This window comes from Typopeltis vanoorti, chromosome 7 (genome assembly GCF_054136105.1).
Source record: "Typopeltis vanoorti isolate ZY-2024b chromosome 7, IOZ_Tvanoo_1.0, whole genome shotgun sequence".
NCBI lineage: Eukaryota > Metazoa > Arthropoda > Arachnida > Uropygi > Thelyphonidae > Typopeltis > Typopeltis vanoorti.
Genome location: NC_143555.1, coordinates 151,244,098 through 151,259,147, shown reverse-complemented (window position 1 = coordinate 151,259,147; position 15,050 = coordinate 151,244,098). Strand labels below are relative to the sequence as shown.

General features: G+C 36.0%; 1 protein-coding gene across 1 annotated transcript; it reads right to left on the bottom strand.

The window, feature by feature from the left end:
- Positions 1 to 8,354: 8,354 nt before the first annotated feature.
- Positions 8,355 to 13,184, bottom strand: LOC150105201 (sulfotransferase ssu-1-like). Its single transcript, XM_090396191.1, has 2 exons — positions 13,028 to 13,184; positions 8,355 to 9,719 (listed from the first exon to the last, which is right to left on the bottom strand). The coding sequence occupies exon 2, from the start codon at positions 9,710 to 9,712 to the stop codon at positions 8,750 to 8,752; it is 963 nt and encodes a 320-aa protein (XP_090252317.1). The 5' UTR covers positions 9,713 to 9,719; positions 13,028 to 13,184; the 3' UTR covers positions 8,355 to 8,749.
- Positions 13,185 to 15,050: the final 1,866 nt, after the last annotated feature.

Here is a 15,050-nt window from a genome sequence, read left to right as displayed (position 1 = left end):
AGAACCAGGGGAAGTATACAAGATGATAAGAAGTATTAAGAAGAAATAGAGACCAAGAAATAGAGAGAGAGAGAGATGAACAAGGCACTATTCAGAGTTATATAAGAAACAAGAAAATGTTGAGATCAGTGGCGGCTCGTGGCTTGAAATCGTGGGGGTGCTGCAACTTTCGAAATATACATTCACACTGTAAGTACAGTGTAATACGTGTTTGGATAAAATATCAAAATGACGGTAAAATAAAAAAAAATTAAACATTAAAAAATATTGTTTATTAGCGATAAAATTATACAGTTTGGTATAATTCAAAATTAAAAAAAAAAAAAATCAGCTAACGCCTTTTTATTCCCGTATACGGGGAGTAGGCCAGGCCATTTAGCCCTATCTAACTTTTGGAGACTGAGTGGGAAGTTCAGTCTCCACTGGTACCAATCAGAGATAGATGGCCCAAGGCTATCATTAATTAAGCGGTACACAGTGAAGAGAGACGGCTCAAATGTGCCGCCATCTCGTGGCCCCTAACCCTAACACAATATATTTAATGCCTGAAATAATGTGGGTTCTACGGTCGATTTTCTTGAGTTTACAGGACGAAAAACCCGCTTGCCCGTGCCAGAGATCGACTAACTCGGGAACCGGTCGAAAAAAGGCTTAGAAAAATTTCCTCTAGTCGCCGACTAGACTTGAAACCAAATCTTCCTTCGTGCAGCCAAGCGCCATGGTATGCAAACGCCACATCCACTGAGCTACACAGGCTAAATTCAAAAGTACTTAAAAATAAAATCCATTCCTTTAATTGTAATTAAAAAATGGATTTACAATTTTTGGACATTACAATTAAATCCTTTAATTGTAATGTCCAAATATTTAAAGAGACGGAGTAAACACGATAAACACAACGAACACTCTACTACTGACGCCAACTACATATAAACAACAATGGAACTGCGCGACGGACAGTACAGCATTACGCTAATAGCTCGCATCTCATTATGACGTGCATATACATGCGCGAGTAACAATATGACTCTGTGGTAATAACAGTGCTGCTAGCGCCCTCCTAAGTGCTACAAGATGGATTTTTATTTTTTATAAAAATACGATAATTGTATAGGATTGTTAATGATCAAATTAAATATTACAAGCAAATATAAATACGTAGGCTGTTCAATAAGTAATAAGACTATATTTATACAGAAAACAGATTACCTTTAATCGTCATCATTTACATGGTCTTTTTCGAAGTAACTACCATGAGACTCGATGCATTTGTCCCAACGTTGCGTCCACTTCTTAAACACATGTGAGAGTCCGTTTTTTGAGAGTTCTTTCAAAACCGCCTCCGCAGCTTTTACACATGCTTTGTTGCTTTCGAAATGGCGGCCTTTTAGTGATTTCTTGAGCTGAGGAAACAGCCAGAAATCGCACGGTGCGAGATCAGGACTGTATGGAGGGTGTGGTAGGATATCTGTGTTGTTCTTCTGCAAAACGTCCACTACACAACCAGCAATATGTGGCCTTGCATTATCGTGGTGCAATAAGAAGCCATTCTTCAGCAATGGACGCTTCCTTTTGACGTGCTTGATGATAATCGCTGCTGTGTTGATCATTGTCTCTGTGATGGACGTTGAAGGTCTTCCCTTACGTTTAAGATCTTCCACATTTTGCCTTCCTTCCTTAAAAGTTTTATGCCAGCGAAAAACACTTGCCCTCGACATTGCTTCATCGTGGAAAGCTTCGCGTATCATGTTAAAAGTGTCCGATGCCGATTTTTGCAAACGCACACAAAATTTAATCGTATAACGCTGTTCCAAGGACGCTTCCATTTCGAAGACTGGTCGCGCCTCGTAGGCGCGCCGATGAGCACTTGCGTTTAGTCACGTGACACTCTGGCACATCAGCCCGTATATGCTATCTATCAACCTCTTTTGTTAATACAGGCAGCAACATTTGTTTATTCCACAGAAATTAAAATTGTGATCAGTGGTTCCACCACAGTAAAATTAGTCTTATTACTTATTGAACAGCCCACGTAAATTAATAAATATATTTATATATCGAAGCAGTTCTTTTCAATGTAACTGGGAGTGAGACAGAGGTGCACGTTATCACCAATGTTAGTTAACTTCTTTCTTGAATAATTTTTAAATGGGGCTCTAGGGAATTTAGCTATTGGAGTGGCCTGTAGGATGAAGAAAAAGTAAAGTCTACTAACGGGACTGATCTCCTAGCAAATTAGACATTCAAAAACTCATTACAAAAAAAGTTCACACTTTCAAATTATGGTTTGACCTATGTACCCAGAAATCATAAACAACGACAAATATCTATTTCTCCGGGACCAGAGTTAGATCAATAGATTTGAACGATGCACTTCGGTTAGACAGACCCAAGTTCGAAGTACGCGAAGAACCTTTTCTCAGGTCGTTTCCACTGAAGAAGACTTAGCCGATCCCATACTGGGAGGATAGGGTATTTTCTCCCTGAAACTCGGGTTTTTCATTCCATCCCACAAAATGGTTTTTCATCCATTCCGGGGATGAACTAACACACACAATTTACAAATATAGTACAATGGACTCAGATCTGCAATCAACTCAGAGCCTGAGCTGCTTCGGCCGTAAATCCAAATAAACCAAAGCAAATCTCTCTTTCTGTGTGCAAAAGAGAGAACTTTAGAAGAAGCTGAAAAATCCTACTCAAGGATACACTTGTAGACGATGAGCACTTTAAATACCCGAGCAATATCTTTAATAAAGAGGAAATATCAAGATAGGATTGTAGAACAAGAATTATAGAACTCCAAATATTAAAGCTGCTATGGATATATTGCAAATTACAATAATATATTGAAATTTACAAGAATAATGCAATAAAAATAAAAAATATATTGTAATTTACAATAAATTGTAAATTACAATTTACAATAAATTGTAAATTACAATTTACAATTGTAAATAGATCACGTGTTATTCATTCACAAATTGATCCTATACCCCTGCATGGAAGTGAGACTGGGACTCTCTCTTAAAAGAAGATGAAAAGAGGTTGCTGTCATTTGATAGAGGTATGATAGACGTCTCCTAATCATACCGTACTAAGATTACATCACAAATGATGAAGCAACACAAAGACTAAGTTCTTTCATCGATCCAAGAGATAATACCATAAGAAAGATTCGAAGCAAACTAAGATTTGGCTCGATCGTATAGCAGATATCATGGATTTCCAATGCAAGTGCTCGAAGGACTTATTAACTCGAAGAACTAACACAGCTTAAAACTAAATATCATTCAATGACTGATTGAATGATTTCCGTGAGGACGTCATGTTAGATTTTGAGATAAACAACAACAAAATTAATGGTATGGTAAATGGAATAATAACCCAAACATTAAGACCAGAAACAGTTACCAAAGGAACAAAAGAGGTTCCGAATCTGTAATATTTTTTCCTAAGCAATATTATTATATGGCGATGAAGCACAGACAATAAGAGAAGGAGATAAAGAAAGAATCATTGCAGCAGAAATTGCATACATGGGAAGAACAGCAAGGTATATAAGACTAGATTAAAAAAAATAATAAATGCATATTGAAATAACTAAAGCAATCACCAATAATGAAACCATAGAAAAGTATAGAACCAAATGGAAAGAGTTCATCATACACAGGGGTGTATGATGAACTACAAACCAACAGGTCAAAGCAACAGATGAAACGATGGTGACATTGAAAGAGGGCACAAGCTGCAGATTCGTGAAAGGAGGAAGAAATAAGAACTCGAAATCCTTTATATGAAATATGCGACTCTTTTGTTATCAACCTTTTAAATCAATGAATTCGTGGAATAGGCCTACTGGGGATACCACGTTAAAAAAAGCGCGCCTAATACTCTACCTCAGAGGTGGTGTGGAAAAGAGTAAAGCTGCCCCTTTCTGTCTATTCTATTTATTCCCATTAGACAAGCAAATGTCAGCATTAAGTACAGACACTTGAAGCATTCTGTTTTCACTATAGTCAGATGCGCAAATGTTGATAAATCTAGTTTTATATCCACCTTCGCTCCAGTACACATCCCATGCCGCCTTTCCCTTTGACTTCGACTTACTTCATATTTCCTGCGATTTATAAATTCTAAAAAAAGATAAGAGTAGCTGGGAAATTTTAAAAGCCTTGTGCATCTTTGTAGCTGATAAATGAATATCCGTATAAAGAACATGTGAATGTTATACATGAACGTACGTGTTGTCACATATTTGGTATTGTTCAATCTTTTAGCTAAAACCAATTTTCAATAATTTTAGCTGAATTAGAAGAAACTGAAGTTTCACCGATGCCGAATCTGATGAACAGTGTCCATTACAATACGTATATTTGTTAATGCACATATAAGACATTCTACCTGTTTGGAACAAATGAGTAGCGTCAAGAGTAGTGAAAAATACCACTTGGTTGCTCAGAATAACTCTTCCAGTGTAGAAGAAAATTAAACCAGCAGAAACTGAAAGTCTGAGTGAATGATCGGAAAAAAAAGGAGAGGGAGACGTCATTGCTGATTGCTATAACTAGTCAAGTATGTTAGGAAGCTCTCAAAGACGCAGTTCCAAAGTGTTAACAAGAGCAAACTTTACAGAATCATACTCGAATAGTTACAAGGCTTTGGGATTTGTGGAGAATTAATAATCCTTCGGAGGAAAAGCAATTGGCTTTAGTGAAAGAGAAACCTCGCTTCTTCGTAGCTACTGAATTAATATTTTCGATATATATTTATTCCACAATTAAGAATTTTCTCACATACAGAAATATCGATGTCGTATTCTCAAGAGATCTGCTGGTATCAAATGTTACCTATCAAATAAGTTCTATCAAAGAGCAGAATTCCCTTGAAAAGGGAATTCTGCTCTTTGATAGAAATAAGTCGAGGAGTGAGTTTAACCAACATACAAATGAACAAAGATATCAGAACCCTACTTGTTCATAAAAGTGAGTTCTGGATTGTAAAGCTTAAATTCTAACAGACTCCTGTTCGTAATTCAGAAATATTACTTATACAGACATTAATATCATGTCCGAATTCTCATTTCTCTCTCATAACGAGATTATAAAATAGAAACAGCTTATTTCGAATTACGATGTCATCGGTCGTATAACGTATTCTCACAATTTTGACGAACCTCAAAGAATCGAGAACACAGAATAATGCCAGTGCGTTCTACAAAATTCCATTCACTGTAATAATTAATTAATCTTTGTTTAAATTAAGGGAATGTTAAATCCCACATTGTTTTAAAACCGAATATGAAACTCAAAGATCGAAATCAAAGAGTTTCATGCCGAATATAGTAACTATAAAAGTATCGGCGACTACTAGCGTAAGCTAAAGCACGTAGTCCAAGTACGTAGTATAAACTATTGCAACTCGTAGCAAAGGTGGAGAAAGTTCTGATCGCTATTCTTAGTATTTTCCATAATGTAAAACCCATCTCCTAGGAGATGTATGATGTTATACATTATGGTGGGAGGTCACTACCCAGACCGGTTTCGATCTTTATTGAGATCTCATCAGTGAGTAGCTAGACCAAAATAATAAGGCTATAGCGAAAAGTACTTATATACTCTGCTATACGAGTTGTTAAAAAGGTGCACCCATAAATTATTTTAAATAAAGAGTCAATAGGCTTCATTTCGGCGATGTAAACATTATTTAAATTATTTAATAATTTAAATAATGTTCATATCGCCGAAATGAAGCCTATTGGCTCTGTATTTTAAATAATTTTTGTTATTTACTGAAATAAAGAGCCAAAAGGCTTCAGTTCGGCGATGCAAAAATTATAAAAATCAAATACACAGCCTTATTTTTTCAGCTTTGAAATAATGCAGATCTGACTTGATAATTGACATTTATATCTTTCGGGGTGATGCAAGATGCTTTTCATATTCCCCGCTATCTGTTGGGGTTATAATGTGAGTAGAATTTATGAGCAGCTTGCTCGCGCTGAATGGGCATAGAGATTATGCGTCGCTGCAAGAAGTTAAAATGACTGGGTCTTTTATATTTGAACATATCCTTAGCCTCGTATGCTACAGCTTGCTTCACGAGATCATTGGAGTGTATGGACGTCTTTAGGAAGAACTTATTTGGTAAAGATTGTAGGAAGGAGAAATTATAAGGAATATCTGTATCTCTATGAAGTTGATTGTTTCTAACATACCATGGAGAGTTCAGAATCATTCTCAAGCACTTGTTCTGTACTCGTTGTATTTTGATAATATTAGTATTAGGGGTGTGACTCCAGGCTGGAGAGGCGTAGGTGATGAGACGAATCGTCATCTAGTATAGCTGCAATTTGATTCTGTTGCTGAGCTTGCTATTTCTATTAATTAGCGGATAGATCTGAGCGATGGCTTTAGATGCCTTCGCGCACGTAGACTTGATGTGTTGGTTGAAAGTTAGCTTTTTGTCGAGAATTACTCCCAGGTCTTTTGTTTCTGTCAGTCAGGGAATTTTAGTATTGAATAGTAACACATCTCCTGCAGGAGATATTGGCCTTTTCGAGAAAAGAATGGCTGAGCTTTTTGAGGGGTTGACTTCCAATCTCCATTTGGAGAGCCAACCCTCCAACTTCAGAAGGTTTTCTTGAAGCTTTCTGGTAATGAAATGTAGTCGGAGATATCTAGTTAGTATTGCTGTATCGTTCGCAGACAGGGGCATGATGGAAGACAACGGATTATGAGGGATGTCCGACATCCCGCACAATCCGATATAGAATCATATGGAAGATAGCAATGGAGCTAGTAGGAATCCCTGCGGCACTCCAGCGAAGATATGGCGTTGGGATGAGGTAGAACCATTAATTTTGACTTGTATTGATCTATTCTGAAGATATGAACGGATTAGATGAACCATTTTTAGTGAGATACCGGCTGAGATAAGTTTGTGTAGGAGTCCGAAATGCCACATTTTGTCAAATACTTTGGATAGGTCTAGAAAAATGATGTCTAGGGATAGATAGGGATAGAAAAACCTATATAGGGAGGATGTTTAGGTCATTTACTGAGGTTTGGAGTCGTGAGAGTCTACCTTCTACACAGCCTATGCATCGAATGGTTTGCCATCATAGCCCTTCTTCGTAATTCATTTTTATCATAGCGAGGTAAAATACTAAAAATTTTCACTTTTTCTCTGTTCACTCTCGCCTCTTCCAACAACCCTTTCATGTCCTTTCTCTCATACTGAACTTATCGCCAGTTAAATCGTTCGTAGCTACTACAACTACGATTTCGTTTACTTTTTTTTCTGTGTTTGAATTGCTTGAGTGATATTTTTAATTTCCAATCCAGGGAAAACTCTATAAAATTAAAGTTCTATTTTAAAATATTAAAATATTTTTTTAGTTAGTAAGCTCACGACACTCTTGGCAGACTTGCCTAATTTACCTTAAAATTACTCAGTTGTATGTTTTGAAGACAGTGGAATGCTAAAAGAAAGAGGGCTATGGAGACCAGTCTATTATTTGTGTGTATTCTTGTAGTTTGCATTTAATTCTGAGAAAAAAGAAATGTTTCCAACCGAAAAATGCTCTGTCTTCTTAGCAAATGAACACAGAGGTGCACAAATATTTTATGTTTTTTCTTGTTCTTCGAACATTATTTATCACATTTTCCCCGTCAACCAGAACCATGCGCATCGTTTTATTTCAGTAATTTACTATTGAAACAGAATAAGCATGGTATGTGTTTATTCTGTTTCTTATAATAATGTAATAATAAAAGGTAATAATAATAAAAATAATAATCAAAGTTTCTTAAAATAATGACCACGCTTAATAAACACCTGTTGTATCCTAATTTTTTTTCCAGTAATTAGATAATTTTATGACCTTTTTTTTTCGACAAAAAATCCCAGAACTGTTAAAAACCATAATAAAGTTCTAATCATATCGCTTGTTAAATAATGCAGAAAGTAATTTCAGCGTTTCGCACTAGGTGGCAGCATATCGATGTTTTGGTTTGTTTTACTTTACTGAATTTCTGTTTTTCGTGTGATGTAAATTATTTCAGTCGGAGTTTAACAATTAGTTCGACAAAATAAAAAGGTGATTTTCCACTAAGAAGGCCGCAACAGATTCGATTTTTTATTAAATTAATTTACTGTAGATTTTTATTAGTTTCAAAGCTAACCAAATGGCGCACGGGTTTCAAGTATTCGTTTGGTTTGTTTTATATTTCGCGCAATAATCAATGTCGTGTCTGTTCTGTAAATCCCTGATCTCTGTAATTTTGTTAAAACACTTTATTAAAATTACTTATTACTCAAGAGTTTTATATAGGATGAAATTCAAGTCGGCGATTTATTTGGAAAACCTGACATACAGTAATAATTTTTTTTCATGCTTGTGTTTGCTTCATTGGTTTTTTTAAATAGTAAAAAATGAAACACAATGACTTTGATGGGTTAAAATACTACTAATTAAACAGAATGTCATTTTGTGGAAATTCACTGACTACCTTTTACATCCTTGTAATGTTTTCAGTCTACTAAACAAGTAAATGAATATTTTATTCTCTCTTTTTAACCATAATTCTCTTCTTGCTTTCTTTATCATATTAATTATTGTTTGATAGGCGCAATAATAAATGCTATTCGTAAAGGTAATACCTGCATAAACACAAACTTGTACTACAATATCCTCCACAATAATCAAATAAAGATTCCTGATTTTTATTGACAAAAGCGAAGTTTGTTAAAACTTCATGCACTCCTTCCATTGTTCAATGAGGTCAGTCCCTTCAAGTTCTTCAAGAAATTTTTCGTCAACTCTCTTGGACTGCTCTTCAGAAAATAAAGATTTCCAATTCCCAACTTCACCTTTACGAATGAATTCGGTTTTCTGCCTGTCCTTTGGGACGTTTAACCCCATTAAATATTTCATGTAGTACCTCCTACCTTCGGGAACCGAAGGATCTTTCAGCATTTCCGAAAAGGTCGTATCTGTTGAAGAGTACACTTGATTCATGACTTTCTTCATTGCTTCGAACTCTGTGTGTTGCAAAATGCATTCCAGGACTGTAGAATCCTTCTCTAGTAGATTGATATATTCTTTCCCAAGAAACCGGGCAAGATCTAGAACTACTTGACGGCAATCCTTCTTCATGGTCTCAAAAGTGGTGAAGAAAACGTTGCTATGTTGACTGTGCTTGTACCCGCCCAACACATGGGTGAAGTAACTGTTGTATTCCACATTCCCTTGCATAAACAGCTCGAAGAGATCATCGAAATGACCATTCCAAAATTCATACCCAGCATTCCGCTTACAATGATAGAAGTAGGATACGCAGCAATCTTTGGGATTTCTTGCAACATAGATGTATTTTGCTTCTGGATGGAAAGAAAGTTTCCCTAAGGGAAGGTGAGTCTTGATGGCACCAGGACGAATCATGTTACTGACTCCTTCTTCGCCAACGATTTCTATAAACGGAGATATTCTGAAGAAATCTTTAGGGTTTTCAAGAGGAGCTCCTTTACGAAACAAGTGGATGAGGATGTTTTGCATCCAGGTTGTACCACATTTTGGAAAAGTCACCACGAAGACATCTTCAGGACGGAGTTTATATTGCAGTGCTGATCGACAACAGTCGGGCGAAAAAAACTTTGGAAAGAGAACGCCATCTATTTGTTGAAGTTGCAATCGCTTGGGAGCTTCCATGGTTCACCTGCAAAAGGTCGTAGTTTAGATAAGTTTGAGATGAAACCAGAAATTCGTATCTGAAATATCTGTACGTAGATATGTCATTGCATTAAAATAAATAAGAGATTTTTTGTAAATAAAATATCTATTTATTTACACTATTTTGGATTAATAGAAAACTGTTAATTACGAAAATTAAGAACAAATTACTATCGAACCTATTAATCAAAAACTGAATTAATTTTATTATTTGGAGTCCGATCGAAGCTATTTTGTGTGCGGATGTGTTATTTCCATCTGCTTTAAAATAAGTAATTTCGATTTTTTGTGTTTATTTAGTTTGCCTGATTAATTATTTTTGCATGATGAAAGAGCATATATTTATATATGAAGGTCGAAGTGGCCAAATTAGGATCCTAAATATGTGTAGCAAAGTGTGGATTGATTATAAAGTTTCAACAATGATTATAAGAGGATGGGTATAGCTAAAAATGCATAATTAAAATTACCCAGTATTACTTTCCCAACGATTACATCAAATAGTGACTTGAACCCAGAAAGCCAATTGCGATGTAAGGGAATGATATAGGTATGTAGGACAATTCGGTATTGCAAGCAATGGCACACCAACTTTGGTTATTACAGAAGTCGATCATGAAGCTGACTGCGCAGTTCCCAAGCTAATTATTGCATCTACTGCTTCAATCACTGTTTGTCAGATATGATTTCCACGATCGAGTTTGAAATATCTACCAATTGCCAGAGGAGACAACAACATTGCTAATCAATGACATTTAACAGAACTTCATTTTCTTGAACAGTTCCTATTAATAAGTGGCTAATTTCATCACCTGTAAGTTGAAAAGGAACAACAGATCGAACATTATCAATCAATGATTTGGGAACCCAACATCTTGTCCTTTTATTATTTTTAATGTCTGTTTCCTTTGCTAAAAGAGGGACAAAAATGAAGTTAGCACCGTTCTGCAGCCTCTATTTCTATATTCCGACCACAAGTACTATACTGAGAAAATCAGCTTTTTATTGTATTTCTAAAGTGGCGAGTTCTAAACTCACCTTTTTAGCAGTGATTGGAAGGAGTGCAGCCGCTGTGTATCAGACAGAATCATATAAGGTTGGTCGATTTATGAAAGTACTTTACAGAAAGTAGGGGAATTCACTACTCAAGCAACAGAATTTCCATGCAGTAAATCAACAAACTGTTCTGCAATTTATTCAGCTACAGGAATCTGAGCTCCAAAATTCTTTCATACATAACAGTTAGTTTTATATATGAAAGGCCTCGTATTCTCGCTATATCACGTACGTCTTTCAAACGTTTTATTATAGCATTTCAAACTTATCCGCTTTCCTTTTTCGTTCATTGCTGGATTCTTGTAATCAGCAAGCTTACCAAAAGAGCTCTGCTTAGTCCACTCCAACCCCTCTTTGTCTTAATCAAAGAGTTGGAGTGAAGTGGAGGCTAATATTGAACACGTAGAACATTTGTTGGAAGATATTGCATAAAAGTGCTCAGACGAAGACCTTATAAAGCTAGAAGCACAGAAAGTTGTAACGCAAGCAGAACAAGTGAAGGGATCCGATCCGTTAAAAATAGTTCGGAATGAAAATATTGGCGAAGACATTTGTCTCTGTTAAAAAGACAGTTCAGTAGTTCAGTAAAATGGATCTCAACATGGAAGGTTGGGATCCATAACAAAGTAGAAGAAGGTTGCAAAAAGTAACTGCTGGCTAAAGGAAAATCTATGGAGGAAAGAAAAGGGAAAACTGCAGAATAAGTTGGGCGTAAGGTACAATTTTTTAAAGACGCCCACTTCTACTGCCACGTCATCATGTGGAGATGAGACTAAATCTTCCACAAATTATGCATTTGGTGGCCCATCCTCAGAACGCTTTGTTACCATTTGAAGAATTTTTAATTACCATTACCCACCTTCCTGGGCTGGTCTCGTGAATTGTCCAATTAATAACTCAGCGGCTTTGAAGATTTACTCTTGCTCCATCTATTTACATTTGCGTATTCGACTGGTAGGTGCAAAATAAGCACCGCACACCTTTGTTTCATTATCACGGCTCACTGTAAACAGAAATTTATGTTATAATTTGTATATTACATTAATTCACTTTAAACGAAGAGTCCCATGGTCCCTTCGATTGGAAAAGAGTTTCTTGTCGTGCCCAGAGGAATCTCTATATGTTTTTTTTTCTTTAACCGAAGGTGAAACAGCTGATCTGACATAGCAGTAGCATTTTATATTATTACTATTATTATTATTTGGGTTTTTCATCCCATATATAGGCAAATCGGCCATGAAACACGAAATTTACAGATAATATATACTAGTAGTGGTGGTGGACGGTAGATGGCGCTGTATGTTGGTAGTATTAGTGTGACGTACTTGGAATCAAGTAAATAAAGGAGACGGTCAGTTGTAGTGGGCGGGTATGCTACGTTATAATAATAATATTAAATTACTTAATCCAAATAGGTTCACACAGTTTATCTTCAGGAATCTTAATAGTTAACATACCGATATGGTTCGTCTAGTGTTTTCCGATTTACAACAGAATGCAACCATGTTGTAAGTTGACTGACTGCATACAGGGGTTAGAAAGAGAAGTTAAAATGCATGGGGGGGGGGGGGATATTTTGTGAATGCTTGTGTGGGTCACTGTATTTGTCGATAGGCGGTTTCGCAATCGGCTGGTGTTAGGAAGTAGCGCAAAACAGACTCACGTCGTAACAAATCGCATAGAGCTAACATCATTTCCTGTTCTGGTAATTTTATGCCCGGATTTAACCAACTATCGCGTATGAGCAAATTCCAGCGCTAGAGATACGAGTTAGAGCAGAAACGAGGGTATATGCAAAATATATTAATTCGCATTGAAAAGCTTTTATATTTTGCCTTTATATAGGAACAATTCACTTTTACAAAATAAACTGGTCTCGACATTTCTTTTAGGATTTCTTAGTCAACTTAGACAACTAAAGCATTATTTAGGGCAGACGTCCTGCAACGTTCTGTTCGTAATCGAACTGTAAACTGCATTTCATTCAGTAATCATTTTAATAAATTAAAAAGAGGCACGCAAAACAATTTCAAAACATTATTATTAAAAGAGTTTTGAATATTTTACACACACCTTTTTTATTAATTCTTTGACAAGAGGGCGGTGAAAAAAAAGTGTTTGCCTACATAAACTAGCACTATGATTATTTGGCTTTGTCAATAAAAAGTAGGCTTAATCTAGTCAAAACTATTTTCATTAATGTTTGCCGTTACAATAAACATAAAAATGCGCACTTACCTTGGATTCAGTTTGCTACTAGTTCTGGTTTGATTTCATGCTAAGAGTTCGTATTTTTCCAGGAAAAAACAAAATAAAAAGAATACACCATTCCTAAATTTTCTGCATCATTAAATTGATGTAAATATACCGTCGATTGACGGTAACTTTGCTTGACGACAAACATGGAGGTACCCGGATAATTGACGTGTAGTCGCCCTCTAGCGGTTGTTTGTACATGAGTCTGGAAGGTATAAAATGCAAACGAAATCATTTAATTTGTATTTATTATTATTTGTTTATTTATTATTATTTGTTTATTATTTATTTATTATTATTTGTTTATTATTTATTTATTATTATTTGTTTATTTATTTTTTATTATTTGTTTAGTATTTATTTATTTATTATTTATTATTAGTTTTTGTCTCCATATTCTGAATACATCGTGTATGTGTGCTGTGCCCTAGAAAGTGTGTGTGTGTGTGTGTGTGTGTGTGTGTGGTGTGTGTGTTCGTCCAAATCTATGCAGTGATGAACTTTCACCGCCATGAGGTCAGATTATCAGCCTGAAAAGGTCAAACTGATAAAATCTTTCGTTTACACTGGCAGATTGTTACTTTTAATGTCTGTCTACGAGCGATAAAAGTCATTAAGTCAGGCTAAAGAATTAACTATACCACCACCAGGTGTCAATGGTCTAGTAGTGGATTGCTAAACACCTTTTCCCTCTCAAAAGGGATGAGCAGTAAATAACGGAATTTATTTATGATGTTGGCAACATATGTGAATGTTTATTGCATAATAACAATGCATTAAACACAGTAGAAGTGTTTACTCAATTAAAATAAAAAAATGGGGGGGGGGGAATTGCCATGACAGTATAAACAGTTAGATCATAATCTCATTTTTTATAATCAAAATGAGTTTATTCGAACGTATGGATTGAACACGCCAATCATTTCGTTTCTTTATCCGAAGAACAGCCTTTTTTTATTATGAAAAAGGTCTCAATATTTATCTGTACTATCACTACTTTCACACGACAATGGACTTCGTGCTAAGAGGTCGTATTTGATCACTTCGCTGGTGGTGCCATCTCTCGACTAATAGTCAACTTTTCAACAGTTAAACAGTTTCCTATGCCTCGAAAGCTGCCTAGTGATGAGAATAGAGAGAGAGAGAGAGAGAGAGAGAGAGAGAGAGAGAGAGAGAGAGAGAGCTAGAAATTTACGACCAGTGATAGGTAATTGTCAAAGGTATGGTGCCAAAGTGAACACATACTCATAAGTAATCATTGCTTCCATCTTCATGTGTAAAATTGTCTTTTGTGATTCGCTGTAATACTACGAGAAAAAAAAAGGAACATTGAACAGCTACATCCAAGATGAGACTCGACTTCCAGTCTTTCCATACAAAAACCATTATCCATACCAAATGAGACAGAAGGGTTCCTCGGCTGAACACCCCCCTGGGTATTTTCCAGTACCCTACTGTTGAGTTTTGAATGAATAAAATTCATTAGGAATTTATTTAGTCACAATTTAACAAGTTAAACCCCGAAAGGATATGCTTAAATCCTAATATATATTATATATATCTTGACAAATATAGGATACAGTGATTAAGAAGAAAAATTGTGAATATTTCAGTGTAAAAAAATTTCTACTAGGTTCTATGTTTGACAGTGAAGTTTGGTAGATTTCATATTACTTGTTAAGATTGATACACAATGAACTGCTGTATAAATTGCATGTAACAAAGTGAGAAAAGCAGGTCATAGTACAAGGGAAAACCATCGGATTAAGAGGTTGCCCCAAGCGGTCTCCTGCGCATACGGCACGTGGAGACCTAAGCTGTTCGGAGAAGATGCTATGGAAGCAAAACCCGCGTGTACAAATGAAAACGTGACTGGTGAACAACTTAGGTTACAGAGAATACCGGTATGGGGTTGGTATAAAACAGTTAGGGAACTCCCCCCCCCCCCCATGAGCTTTTTGTGGTTTTCTCTTCTCGATCGTCTGGACGAGTAGTTCGCGGGGAA

Bases quoted from the DNA above. Each gene is read 5' to 3' on its own strand.
- LOC150105201 (XM_090396191.1), bottom strand. From the start codon at position 9,712: ATGGAAGCTCCCAAGCGATTGCAACTTCAACAAATAGATGGCGTTCTC.